The sequence below is a fragment of the Plectropomus leopardus genome, chromosome 2 (assembly GCF_008729295.1).
Source record: "Plectropomus leopardus isolate mb chromosome 2, YSFRI_Pleo_2.0, whole genome shotgun sequence".
NCBI lineage: Eukaryota > Metazoa > Chordata > Actinopteri > Perciformes > Serranidae > Plectropomus > Plectropomus leopardus.
The window spans coordinates 9,521,944-9,536,579 of NC_056464.1; the positions used below are offsets into that span (position 1 = coordinate 9,521,944).

Here is a 14,636-nt window from a genome sequence, read left to right on the forward strand (position 1 = left end):
CAAAGCGGATAAAACACATCATGTAAGAGAACAAACCCTGACATGTCCACAAAGAAGTCATCACATCCGAGCCACTCTACTGCAGTAATGAGACAACATCAGTCTAGTCAGGGACCTAGAGAAACACACTGCATAATACTTCTATTCTGAGTTAAATCTTCAATATCCTCAATTATCTGGCTTGTATAAACCACTGTACACTCCAAGGCTCTTATCCTGTTGGAGAAATTATAGAGGAAGCAACTAATCACTTGTAGTGCATCTAAGACAATAAATGGGACTACCGAAAACAGCTTCCCCATTTCCTGCAAAACCTCCTCTCTCCATGGACAGGAAAGCAATACATGTGGTTATTAGGAGAGGAAGGGAACAAAGACAGAAGACTTCCTGGTGTTTATCTCAAACGAACCACCCAACTAGTCTGCAGTGTGTCTCTCACAAGGAGTTAAGGCTCCAAAGTTTTATGGAGTTTATGAGGTTTTAATGTTTCTGTGTACGTGCAAAAGGAAAGGAGATATGATATGAGATAAGAAAGAGAAAACAAACATCACAAGAACTGAAGACATGTAAAGCCAGAACAAAGCAAATGCTATTCACTATAATGGCCCTCACATGCTACTGATTTAGCGATGTAAAAATGTCAGGATAACAAGAAACAAGCAGAAAAATCTCATTCTGTATATGCAGGCGATGCCTTCATGCCCTCCTCTTGTGTTAAGTTTCAGATATCTGAACCCTTATCAACCTCTTTTTCCGTTTTCCCCAATGGTTTTGGATATGCCTCAGTTTTTGCCCCCAAAAGATTAGCAAAATCAGCCATAAGCAGCATTATACACGTTACTAGGCTGCATAAAAATATATAGACATAAAGCAACAATTGTCCAAAAAAATCAAAAGAATTTCCCTGTATTGACATGTATCAATCTAGATTGTTTTGGTGTGAGTTGCAAAAAAAAAAAAAAAAGTGCTGGGAGATATTGGGTAGAGAGAGGTCTGTCTTCTCTCCAATATAATGCAATTAAGTTGCACTCAGTTTGTGATGCTCAAAGAAACCAAAAAGAAAAAAAAAACATATAACAACGTCTCTTTCCAGAAGTCATGAACTGGTTACTTAAAACAATCCACAAACCTTGCTGTGAGCAGTTTCATGTCAGAACTAGGGTTAGGTGAGGTCTATGGTATTGAGCCACAGTGAAACTTGGAAAATGACATTGTTGGGGGGAAGGTGGACTATTGCATGAAATGTTTCTGCAGGTTATTGATAACTTACTCAAGATGTTTGTTTTGTCACCTTTCAACCCATCTGCTAGAACCTGTGATTTTTATACAGCAGTGAAAAAAACCCCAGCAACAACTTTAAAACTTATTGGCTAATTTATGTGCTAAAATAGGTAGCACTTCGTTAATCAGCAAACCCGCATACCAGTAAGTACAGACTGGGTGGGGGCCTTAGGATTGTGTATACAAGCAGATGGAACCCATTTTTAGTTGGATCTATTTTCTTCCTACCAAACTACACCTGCCAATTGAATCACTGTGCAGAAGGAAGCATGCATCAACTGCTAGCTCACCTAGCAACACTGAGCTAGCTAATGTTACAATTCAGGAGAGAAGAATGATATTATTGTTTACATCTTGCAAGGTCACAAGCATGAGCCTCTCGTCGATAAGTAGATTCACATTTCCTTCTGCGAGGTAATATGGATGGTGGGTATAGTTCAGCAGACAGAAAATAGTTCTTGCATGAAACTGCTCACAACGAGGTCTGTGGATTATCTTGAGTAACCGGGTCAGGAATTCTGGAAAGAGACATTGCTGCTGAGTTTTTCAAAAGTATTTTGTGGCTCTTTGAAAAACACAAGCCGAGTGCTGTCTAGTTCCATTACACTGGAGAGAGGGCAGACATCTCTATGGCCGATATCTCCAACACTCTGCAACTGACACCAAAACAATCTAGACCAGTAATTAGCAATACAGGTTCATAGGGAAAATATGTATTTTGGATTTTGTGGTGAACTTTCCCTTGAAGAACTGAACAGCAATACACCCCTTGGGCAGTTTTTTCAATCAATATGTGACAAGCTACAAACAGAAGCATGAGATGGTGATTGATGATTCAGTTAAGGAAAATTAAAAGCGGCTGACATTTGAACAATGCAGCATTCAATATACACTGCTACTTCAACACACAACAAAAAGCACTGCCACCATAGCAACTTCAAATTTGTCTGACATTCAAACAACTGAGTGTCGACATGTAAACCACAAATAATCCAGAAGAGGATTATTTTAAACAATTCATACAAAGTGCTTTCTCTGTGTAGATGTGCTGACTGCTGTTCAGTGGACTCTGCTGAACTCTGCACTCAATGCACTATCTCAGATTGTGTAGGCGTGTGTGTGTGATGGCATTTCAAATACTGCTCGGGTGAGATACAAAGCAAAGGCTTCTGGTGTCTCAGCGTATGCATACACACTACATGAGTGAGAGTGTGATTGTGTGGCGAGGTGCTTGTGTTTACATTTGGAGGAAATGTTACGCATACCTCAGCAATGACAGTATAAGGCCCCGCATGTGGACATGGCTATTCTGGCCTTGTGTCCTTATAGCGTCCACTAAGGAGGATTATCTCTACACAACTGTGTCCCTCTCAAACAGCTGAGGAGCCTCCCGAACAAGGAGGAACAGAGGAGTGTTTGCTCTGCCAGCGGATACCCAGAGGACTTAAATTAGAAGTAACAAAATAAGTTCGGAGGAGAAAAAAAAACACAGATATGTAAGCACACTTAGCAAGACTGTGTTTGTGGATGTTTAAACACGGAAAAACCTGTTTTCTGTTTGGTTTCACACTTCTCAAGGGTTGTGCCTGGCAAGTTCAATTCAGGAAGGCAAATACTTCCTCAAAAGTCACATAAATGAAGTTCTCAAAGCACAGCATTTTATTTGCAAACCACTTGCAAGGTTAAACTCCAATCACAAAAAAACTAAGATGCTATATCCAGACTTAACTATCTGCAGCCCTGACTGTGCTTTTGTGTATGTGTATGAAGCATTTTGTATGTAAATATCTGAAAAATGATTAGCAAACTACTCAGTTCAACACAACTTCATCCGTATTGGATTTTCAAACATTTCACTGATTTATAATCTGAATTAGTTATTAATTTTTGTGACGACTATAAGATTGCATTCTGATGTCTGGTACGGCGCACTAACCCTTTTGGTGAGCGTCAATCGACAGCAATGACGCATTTTTTCATGTCTTGCAGGCTTTTTGTAGTCTCCAAGTTCAGGATAAGATAAAACTAATGATATGCTCTGGGGTTATTTTGTCAAACATGATAAAGTTCATTCAGAGCCACAGATATTATAATACAATTTTAAAATGTTTAGTTGTACTGCCCATGGTGAGTGAATAAAACGGATGTGGAAAAGAACGGGTTACTGCCTTCAAACATTTCACTATCTGTAACACTGTAACCTCTTGTAGTTGTCCATGATCCTATTATTACCATCATTATCTATTACTGCCTTCTAGTGACATCCAGAGGCCTCTCACAGAGACATGAGGGTCTCTTCTGGTCAAGACCAGCTGACATTGTGAAGGAGCTACCACCGTGTTGTACAGACACAAACCGTATACAAGTACAAAAATATCTCTTGAACGCACAGCTCATTACCAGCTCCAACGGCTGGTATTGTTTTTACCTTGTGATTCTGTGTGTGTGTGTGTGTGTGTGTGTGTGTGTGTCAGTCATCATGGTAAAATGTTGTCCTGAACACCTCCTGTAGCAGGAACTACACAAAGGTGGTTTTGAGCACAAGGTGTTAAGCTCTGTCTGTCTGTCAGCGGATTTTTGTCATCGCAATGGCATTGAAACTGGGCAAGATGCAGTCAAGAAACTTCACAGATGTGTAGCTGACTTAAAAAATACTGCAAAGCAAGCCCCCCTCACACAAACTTTATGCCCCTGGCACACACTCTTTTTAAATTGCATATTGCTTTATCGCAGCTTGGGTGATCCTCCTGTCACTCTTTTTTTTTTTTAATTTTCCTGCTGTTTCCTCCTGTAAGGTGACCTTGGATGTTTCGAAAGGCACCTTTTAAATAAAATGTTTTTGTTTTGTTTTTTTAATGGATAAAAGAAACAACAGGTCAAAACTTCAACCATGTATCTGCAATGCCCTGCAATCATTTCTTAATCATTTCAAATTTGGCAGAGGAGATTTAGTGTCTTGCAGTGGGTCAGATTGAGAGCAAGACTTTTCCTCTGAGTGCACTCTGCACCTTGTGATGAGTTTTTTAATTGAGTGGAGGGAAAACAGTGTAGGAGGATGAAGGATTAAATGAGAAGTGATTAGTGAAAGCCTTTCTGTGTAAGTGAGCCAATGGGCAGCTCCCTCACTACAATCACGTTTGGTGCCTAAAATAACCATGCAAAAGATTAGAATTAAATCTGCAAACAGTCTGGATGGTGCATGATTTAAACTCTGTCTGGTCCCATATAGTTAGCGTGTGTCCAAGTCCAGCTGAATGACTGTTACTCCTGAGTAAATCTGCATCTTGTGGTTTAAAGCCTGTTACAGTAGAGACAGACAGACTAACTGCACAACGAACCAAAGTGAAAAGCTTATGCTTGGTTGACTGGTGATCATGATTGGGTCAGAAATCTACAGATGTTAGACAAGTATAGACACTGCTGGCATGTTTTGGCCACATCTCTGACCAGGTGAGTGGTGGAATGTAACTAAGTACATGTACTCAAGTGCTGTACATAAGTAAAAATTTGAGGTAGGTGCTTTTACTCCGCTACATTTCAGAGGGAAATATTGTGCTTTTTACTTCACTTCCATTGTCTGAAAGCTTTAGTTACTTTACAAATTAAGATTTTTGCATAAAAAAATTAATAATAGTTAATTAAATTAAAATTATGTTTTGTTACAAAATAAATTATAGTTTATACAAGCACATCTGCAATGATAAGTTGATTACTCGATTAGTCGATTGACGGAAAATTACTTGCCAACTATTTTGATAAACATTTAAAAATAATTTTACATTTTCTTAAATATTTTTCATATATAATTTTTAGTTTTGGAGTGTTATTTATTTTAATTTTTAAATAATTCCTTCATTTGTTTATTTTTTAAAATATTCTTTTTGATTTTTTTCTGCATTTGATACTTTTACTTTAATACTTTTTACTTTTTAATTTTTCAATGCAGGTCTTTCACTTGTAACAGAGAATTTTCACAGTCTGATATTAGTACTTTTAATTAAGTAAAGGATCTGAATACTTCTTCCACCACTGGTCCAGGTCTATGGAATAAACAAGACAAATGTTGAAACACACACCAAAACAGAGAGCAAGCAAGTCTCATCCTTCATGTTGCTGCAGGAGGTGGAGGTATCAGTCTGCAGCCTGTGTTTATCGTGTTGACAGTGATTGCCTCTCGGGGGTGATAACCTGTCCTGGAACACCAGAGAGCCACTGAAGAGCCGAGCTGTGTGGGCACAGCTCAGATCAAAGCTTTCTACTCTCTAAATACGGAGCAATCTTCTTTATACTCTGGAGACAACAGATAGGGTCCTAAGTGAAAAGAGTGAGCATGTGTTTGTGGAATGCACACTATCCAACAACTCAAACTGATACTACACTCTAAAGTCAAGTTGTCTGACATGACAAAGGCCAAAGGATATGATGGAGCCACAAAACATGATTTTTCGCATTTAGTTTTCTTAACCCTGAGAGACCTGTGGGACTCCTGGCGATTTCCAATGACTTTAACAGGCTGTGGCGCACTCATTTTTTCAAATTAACGCAAGTTAGTGGTATAATATAAAATTAGACAACCTAAGGAATCCACTGGTTCCAACAAACAGCAATCATGTCATGCTAGCTCGTTGGGAAAGGCGCTAAATAATGCTCCAAATTTAGGCTAACTTTTGTCAAGGGAAATAAGATTGCAAGGCCATTTATGAAAGGGCCCCTTGAACTCCTTGAATGAAAATGGGTTCTAAGTCTCGTCTTTAATAACAGCACCTTTTTCGCTAATCCCGTGCAGTTTTTGGCAAAAAACAAGTTATTTTCACCTTATTTAAAAATGTTGTGTCTGAATATTCCTGCATACTTGGACATAGTCCATCAGCAGTTTTCCACTGTAGTGAGACCATCTTTTTAAACTTGATCTCACACTAGGAAATGACCTTGCAACCTCTAGGGTAATGACAGCGCCATGACACTTTACAGAGAGACCTCAAGAATTCTGAAAACGTATGGCTTTTAGAGATATACTGACGATAAGTGGGTTTCACAGCAGTTTCAAGAACAGAAGTAATCGCCATCCACTCACTGAATAATCCAATTCTTACAGAAATATCCAAAAGTCAAAAGTTTTTGAGACAAAATCCCAACCTGGATTTTTCTGTGGTATTCCTCAAAGTATTGGTGTCTTAATGTGGCCCATTCATTCATCCATTCTCAAGTGTTAGAAATGCTTGAATGTAGTACCAAATCTGTGTAACAAATTTGATATCAACCCAAAATTTGCTGCAATGGGACAAAACTGAGCATGGGAATGGCCATCATAAGCTTCCATCATAATGTTGTAAGCCCTTATACACTCTAAACTTTCAAAATTTGAATTACCAAAACAAAATGTTTTTCACAGATTTGTGACAAGTAAAAAAGTGTGGAGCTGCATCCCCAAATAATAATCTTCTGGTTCTATGTAGCATATACTGCTGGGCTGCTGTTTTCACTAGAAACCCCCCCCCCCCAAAAAAAAGACAAAATTGGTCTATGGTGGGGTTAATCTATCAAACATAATTCACCCACCAAAATTATTCAGCAGTGACCAGTAAAAAAAAAAAAAAAAACGACACAAGACTGTAATACACTCATACTCTCTGTCTAATGTCGGGCCAGGCCTCTCCCCAGAGACACAAACCTCCAGCCTGACAACCGAGGGTCATGAGGTCCACTTCCTGTATGGGAGCTAATAATAGCGCGTTCACCCTAAAGAGGCATCTCAAGGCTTTTGTTTGAAAAGCAGCTTTTCGTGTGTGTTGTTTTCCAACAAATCAACATCAGAGTTGATTCTCTCCATCTGCCTCTACCTCCACAGGCACGGTGTGGGAGCCAGCGCGCACAGCTATACACACGCATGGGTGTATGAGTGTGCACACGCAACACGCACAAACGCCATTAACATAGTCAAAGGCAGCCTGTTTGAAGTCCAGGGGGGCAGAGATATTGTGGCTGTCACCAAAGAAACACAGCATAACACATTCAGCAGTGCCTCTCTCTCAGAGGCCACAGTGTAAACAAACAGCGCTGAGTGTGATGATGTCAGCCCGCAGGAGGACGAGGGGAGTCCACTTTCTGCGTCTCTTACCTCTGAACTTCTTTGGAGGGTTGTTGAGGTCCCCCGCATCAGGCTGGACGACGCAGCGGTCATCCACCAAACTGTGGATAAAGACACATAACAAAATCTTTAATCACTGATATCAATCTGTGTTTCAGATGCTTGTGTATTTTGTTTAACATACTGCAAATATTTACGTATAAGTAGTTTTAAGTATATTATGTATACACTGTTTCTGATGACTAGCGGTGTGACAATACATTGATCTGGATTTATATATTGATTCAATGATCAGCCTTCCAATATCATCATTGTAAAGTGAAAACATCAGTACATTTTGTCATATTCATGATGCCCCTTTATTTTTGAAATTCCCATGGCACATTTCTGTCCAAGCATACCTCTTTTCTAAACACTCAAACAGTAGCTTCAAATGAGGATATAAAGTAGTATCGTCTCATATCAATCACAGACTGCTGAATGTAATCAAATCAAAATTATTTGTGACAGGCTTTGTGACATCAGCAAATATATATATTTTTTTGCAAAATCTGAATATTTAAGTACAAGTAATTTAAGTAAATTGCGTTTACATTGTCACTGAAGACAACGGGTGTAGAATTCGTCGGTCTATATCGATATATTTATTAAATGACCTCCGATTCAACATCATCGATGCGAAGTAAAAACATTGACACATATCATCATCTTTAAGACATGCCATTATTGTGAAATGCCCGTGGCACCTTTGTGTCACCATTTCCTTCAGAGCATAAAACCATCCCAAACTTTCAAAAAGTGCTAGCGGCCTCTTGCCAGGCAAACAATGACAAGCAGCCAAGAAAAAGTTAATAGCTGGTTTTCATCATGACGTAGGGCTGTAAGTTATAATGTTTTTGTTATTTGCTCTTGAGCGGAAACAATAAATCAACAAACAACAAATAATAAGAATGCTGACTGCAACATATGGATATTTAAATAATATTTTAATTTACTAATCTCTTGATGAGTCATACCCTTAAGCAGAAGTGCCAAACATTAGTTGGTTCCAGCATCTCAAATGTTAATATTCTGTAGCGTCCTTGGTTATCAGTGATAGTAAACTTAAACTTAAATGTGTCAACTCAGACTCTGGAAAAATGTGGTGGGCAATTTTTTTCAACTATTTTATACACAAAATGATGAGTTAAGTATGTAATCAGCAGTACTGAATATTTTAACAAGAAGCAATTGTTACTGTAGCACTGTATTACTCATCTCTGAATTATTTTTGGATTAATAATGCAATGTAGTACAGTAAATTTCAAAATTATTGAGAATGCCCATCAAAAATCTCTATACACAAATGTGATTCAATTTACAACAATTTCAAACAAACAAACAGATCAATTAAGGAAGTGGTGATTTCAACATCTGAAAAACTGGAAGTGGCAACTTTTTCTGGGTAAATGACTTAAATAATTAAAAGTTTTGACAATCAGCCCTATAATTACGCATCACTGATTAAAACTTGTGAAAATGTATTGTTATTTTACTCTGGTATCGGAGCTACTGTAAGATGCTTTATCTCTATAATCCTTGTGAGTATCTGTGTAAACTGGTTTAGGAGTGTGTTAGTGGCCAAAACACAGTATCACAGCAAAAACTTCTGTATGTACAAAATTCTACCTGTGTTCCCTATTTTCAGTAAGAGTTCTCACACGGCTGTAGAGTATTTACTTTGCCCCTCCTGTACACAATGATGAAAATCATTCTGAATTAGATGACCTGTGAGCAGGCTGGAATTTCTAGTGACAAATTTAACTTTGACTGGCTCAGAATAACAGTTGTCTGGACACGGGCCAAATCCCACATCCATTTCAGGCCTTTTCCCGGGGAATGTCTACAGTTGTCTAAACAGACCAGTCTACGGCTCCAGTCTGTACACCTCAAGGAATAAGGCTGCGGATTTAGATTATAAAGTGAGAAAATATCCGAGTGTTAAAAGGAAATCATGCAGTGAGTGAGTGATGATGCAGACAACTTGCAAATCCAGTTAGTAATTAACACTAGTTTTATAGTTAAACCCCTGATCAAACTGTGCAGATCCTGATGAAGTCCGACTGTCCAAAGCAGCATTTTTAACATATTTAACCTTTAATTTGCTCACAGACTCTGATCTCCAGTTACAAAACAGGAGCTGGGACTGCTGCTCAGCTGGAGAAGTTGTAATACTCAAAGAGCTTTCTCTCTTCTCAATACATTTTCTTCCTCTAAGGGCAGATGATCTGGAGAATGCTGCTGAGTTGGTGGTTGTGCGTGGAGAGGATGGCTCCTGGCCAAATCTGTCATGACACTTTTGTGCACTTGTATATGTGTGTGTGTGTGTGTGTGTGTGTGTGTGTGTGTGTGTGAGAGAGAGAGAGAGAGAGAGTTCTTGGTCTGCGTGTGTACGTAGGAAGTGCAAGAACTCGAGAAAGGCCATAATGTCTCTATAGTGACTCAGTCTTTGCTGTAAGTCATTCCATTTTTCATGAGCAGGAGGAGGTAGTGGACACTGAGCTGATAGCCCTGATAGCATCACAGGTGTCAGACACAATAATTAGTAGTTTCTAACAGCAAAACATTACTGCAAGCTTTCTCTTCTTGCCCTGTTTACAGTCAGAACAGAGGAGGAAAGGGTAAATGCAATAATTGTGCTTCATTAGTGTATCAGTAATGTCTTCACCCACAGTACTTCAGTTTTGTATATCAGTTAGTTATCCTGTGTTACGCTGAATTTGTGAGAAAAGCTATGTTTTTTTCGCACATCTCCACTATGAATGAAGAATCCATAAATGAAGGAAATTCTTGCTGATTTGAAGTCATTGGAGTCCATGTTTAACAACAGCAAAACTACTCAAAAATCAACATCATCTCATTCATCCAGTTGTATGCTCACTACTTTCTAAACATTTCCAATGCATTTTGCGATAAAATATTAATGACAATCCCGCATAAATGGTCACAAGCACAGATGAGTAGCACACTTGAGCAATTGAGCTCAATGAAATGGAGTCAAATACTAAATGCAATGCATGAGAAGAGCTGAATTGCACATGCTTGCCCAGGTGTGCTAGACCTATGTAGAAGTGCTTTAAATAGTAAGGTTTTGGTGAAAATGCATATGTTTTGGAAGTGCTGACCATATGACTGGATAAATGAGACTTGAATTTTACTGCAGAAGTTGTGTGAGAGTTTGTAAACAGACTTTTTGATATTGTTTTGCTGTTTTTAAATTCGACTCCTTCTTACTTGAACTCATCAAGAATTTTCCCTTGTTTTTGGATTCTTCATTCACAATGGAGGCATTTTACAAAAACAGTTTTCTTCACAAATTTAACACAACACAGGGTGAGTGACTAATAAAAACATGATCATTTTGTTGGTGAAGTATTCCTTTAAGACTAAACTGATGCTCTAGGCCATTCTTTAACCACCACAGATAGAGTACATAATACACCTCTGGCTTATCAGAATAGATGTTATTGTGTTTAAATGAGGTGGAACTAATGCACAAAAACACCACATTGCTTCACCTCAGCATTATTTTTCTCCCTCCAACTCTGCCCTCCACACCCACTCCTGCCACCTTCTCAAAACAAGCACACTTTATCATTAACTGTGCATTTATCACTCCTGTATTTCCTTTTCTCCCAGCACTATCTGTGACGGGGTCCGCCATGGCAAAGGCATTACTTCAAAGGCCTCCCACTGTTTTTTCAGCTGTCCCCTATGTGATAAACTGCAAACTTACATCCATTTATCTCTCCTTAACTACATAGGATGCCTGTGACATCAGCAAACAAACATTCAGGCACACACACATACACAGAATCCAGTGGAGATGCTCTTTCTGATGGCACCAAAATTTGGTTCTCACTGAATCAAACTTTCCAAAAAATGGTCAACAGTCGCCACTGCTAGTGTGACTGCCTTCCTTCCAAATACTTTTCAGCTTGCAGCAGAACAGAGAAAAGTGTGAAGCAGGCCCACACACATAATGATGGGCCAATGAAATGGACATACCCCAGGGTGCTGATGAAACCATTGGTGGATCCCTCTGCATACAGGGAGCAGATGTCCCCAATGTGTAGGAAGCTGGACATCTTGTCCGACATGTTGGACACACACAGGGAACACCTACAGAAGAGGAAAGGAGAAAAATTAGTAAAATACTCCCAATATCAGACACACTATTATCACAAAAGTCTAAAAAGGCAAGGTGTGAGAAAATACACTTGAGTCAATAAACTTGAGTACCGTGATATTATGTTTTTTGATATCAAAATTCTAAAACATATTGATTTTTAAATGTTTAATATTTATATTTCCTAAGTATTTTTACCAATAAGTCTGAAAGAACTTTTTAATTAATATAGTCAAATATGAACTATTTAGCTAAGATTACACAAAAAGTAATGCCATGATGTTACAAGGACTGTGTCATATGCAAATGCAGTTCTCAATCTTCTGACTGCATAAAATTAACTTTTATGCATTCAGTGGTGTGTTCTTTATACCAGTGGTCCTTCACCTTTTTCTTGTCAAGGATCCATAAATTCATACATATTTGGCCAGAGACCCCTGTTTGATAAGATTTTGGTTATCAGATATGATTGGTACCAGAATTCTGTAGTTGTCAACTACAGTTGTGGAGATAACTGTGGAGGAAGTGAAACCCTTATGGCTCTTACTCAAACTGTGCTTTCTTTTATAGTGAATTAAATGACTAGTGTGTGGGATTAAGGGGACTATATTGGCAGAAATTATATGTGATGTTCATAACTTTGTTTTCATAAATGTGTAATCACCTAAAAAGAACCGTTATTGGTTTTTCATTACCTTAGAATGAGCTGTTTATATCTACATGTGGAGTGGGTCCTCTCTCATGGAGTCCACCATGCTTTTTCTACAGTAGGCCAGAAGGGACAAATCAAACACTGACTCTAGATGGGACATACGTATTCTCGTCTTTTCATGTTAGCCACCATAGTTCTCCTACAAACTTGGCAGAAGGGAGAAGTTCAAGGTGGTTGCAATCTGTAGCCTCACTGCTAGATGCTACTTCATCTTAAACACTAGACCTGTAAGACACATGAAACTGACAACAAAAAACTAGCAGTGATGAAAGCCCCCTGCTGTGTCGCCTGACCTCCTCTCTTCCAAAATGTTGCACATAAACACACCTAACAGAGGGCCAATGAGCAGATACCTTCCGCGCCTGCATGAAACGAAATATTTTTCCATACCAGCAAGGGGCGGTCATCCGTATTCATCATTTAAAAAGGGAAAACGGAAGACCACCATGAGGCTAATTAGCCAGTTAGCACATACATAACATTACAACAAAGCATGTTTACTGTGCGCAAGTGGACAACAACACAAACCACCTGTAAACATTTAAGTAAAGAGCTCAGCGACAGAGGAAAAACAATGTTACCTCAAGTAACAAATTTGTTCTGACCTCCCTCCCTCTTGACTGTAGCTGTTGGTTTACATGTTTCACTTCCGTTTGTCTTCTCGCGCGCTGAGCTGAACGGCCAATTGGCGTTTCATAAATGGGCTCGACGGTCGCGGCCGCAGATTCGACATGCTGGATCGGCTAAAATAAAGCAGACGAGGGCCAATGGTGCCGATTCGACACACTGCGGCGACCAGGGCCGCGGCCGCGGTCGCGCGCTGTCAGCCCAACATGGGCTCTGTGGGCTTGGTGTGCCATGGCCTTTAAATAGTGAAAGTACTCATCATTTATCTGTAAGTCCCGCAGAGACCGCAGGGGTTCTCCACACCTCTGGATGACAACCACTGCTTCATAATATTACAGTTTTCCTACAATTAAATTTAGAAGGGAAAAAAAACAATGTATTACCTTGCCTACAGTATTGCAATACATAGCGCAATATATTGAATTCTCCCCCAAGACTATTATTTATTTATATGATATGATATGATATGATAGTTGGTTAGTTAATTATTGTTACTTTATTATTTATATATTTATTAATATTATCAGTATTATTACTACCTATTTTTCTTTATATACAACCTATGGTCGTGACAGTATGGTACAGCCACATTCTTGCTCTGTCCCGATAATATCTGTAATGTTTGTGATAATGACATATTATTCAGCCTCTACTATGTAACACCAATGGTGGATTCCCATAATTACTGAGCATGCACGTTGTGTTTTTCAGATTGCATTTGCAAATATCATCTTGTTACACTCTATATCGACACACGGATTCATGTAGTTGTAGAGATACCTGTTAGCTGGCAGTGCAGATTTTTAAAAAGAAAGGGTTCCCTTTATGAGAGGTCGAGACTACACTGATGCAACTCTGTCTGGCTGCTAAAATTTGCATACAAGCTGCAGGGAAATTCTCTGCCGTTAGTCTACTGTTGTGTGTTTGTGCTGTGGCTTATACTGTATGTCTGCACAGTTAATGATTAGGAGCTGCAGCGACCAGAAAGGTTTCTGCACCTGCAACAGGTCATCGCTGCTGAAGCTGATATGTGAGCAGCGCAGGTCCACTACACTCATGTTATCTGCCTGTTTATGAAGCACTGCCTCTCACCGAGCTCGATAAATCAGAAAATATAAACTCATAGCGACAGCTTTGGCTGACAGCCGTGCGTTGCAAGCCTCAAATAGTGACACAAATCATAAAATGGTCAGCTATTACACGGCAGAAGCGCGCATCTTCCCCACAGGCCTTTTTATCCCACCAATAAAACACAAACTTGATCCGGCATCCGCAATCACACTGTTTCACAGTAGATTTTTATCGGACTCCGTGGTTGTTTTTGACTGGAGGACATCACAAGCGCTGGTCATGAGCTGGGATCATTTTGTTAACCATTTAAGGAGCGAGAACTAAATCTTTTCTCCCTCCGCTGAGAGGAGTTAGAGATAGGAAAGATGGTAAACTGCACAAGTTGTGCGCTCAACTTTACCTCGGTCGTGGTAAACGCTCTCTCTGGACCGGCTAGGACAACATGACTGTGGCTCTCCTCTTCACCACCACCGGGCCGAGGGGGTGATCCAGCCGTCAGCGACTGTAATAATCCAGCGTTTTTTGTGACAGCTCTATCACCTTTCCGCGCCTGTGTGTCTGTGCTCCGGGGCTGTGTTCACTGAAGCAGGCAGCACACTGGCTGGGCTCAGCTGCCTGGCTCACTGCCACTTCTTCTTCTCCTCAAGCGGCCGTAGTGTTGATATCTGGGAAATGATGTCCATGTGGTC

General features: G+C 39.6%; 1 protein-coding gene across 3 annotated transcripts in view; it reads right to left on the bottom strand.

Annotated features, from left to right (window-relative positions):
- The window catches only part of LOC121952968 (inositol 1,4,5-trisphosphate receptor type 1), a 109,636-nt gene extending 95,063 nt beyond the window's left edge, over window positions 1-14,573 (bottom strand). For all 3 annotated transcript variants that reach the window (XM_042499877.1, XM_042499869.1, XM_042499861.1), the window contains exons 1-3: window positions 14,348-14,573; window positions 11,417-11,530; window positions 7,400-7,470 (exon numbers count right to left, since the gene is read on the bottom strand). In XM_042499877.1, the coding sequence (XP_042355811.1) occupies window positions 7,400-7,470; window positions 11,417-11,508 (163 nt within the window). In that variant the 5' untranslated portion in view covers window positions 11,509-11,530; window positions 14,348-14,573. The remainder of the gene's footprint in view (window positions 1-7,399; window positions 7,471-11,416; window positions 11,531-14,347) is intronic.
- Between the last annotated feature and the right edge of the window lie 63 nt (window positions 14,574-14,636).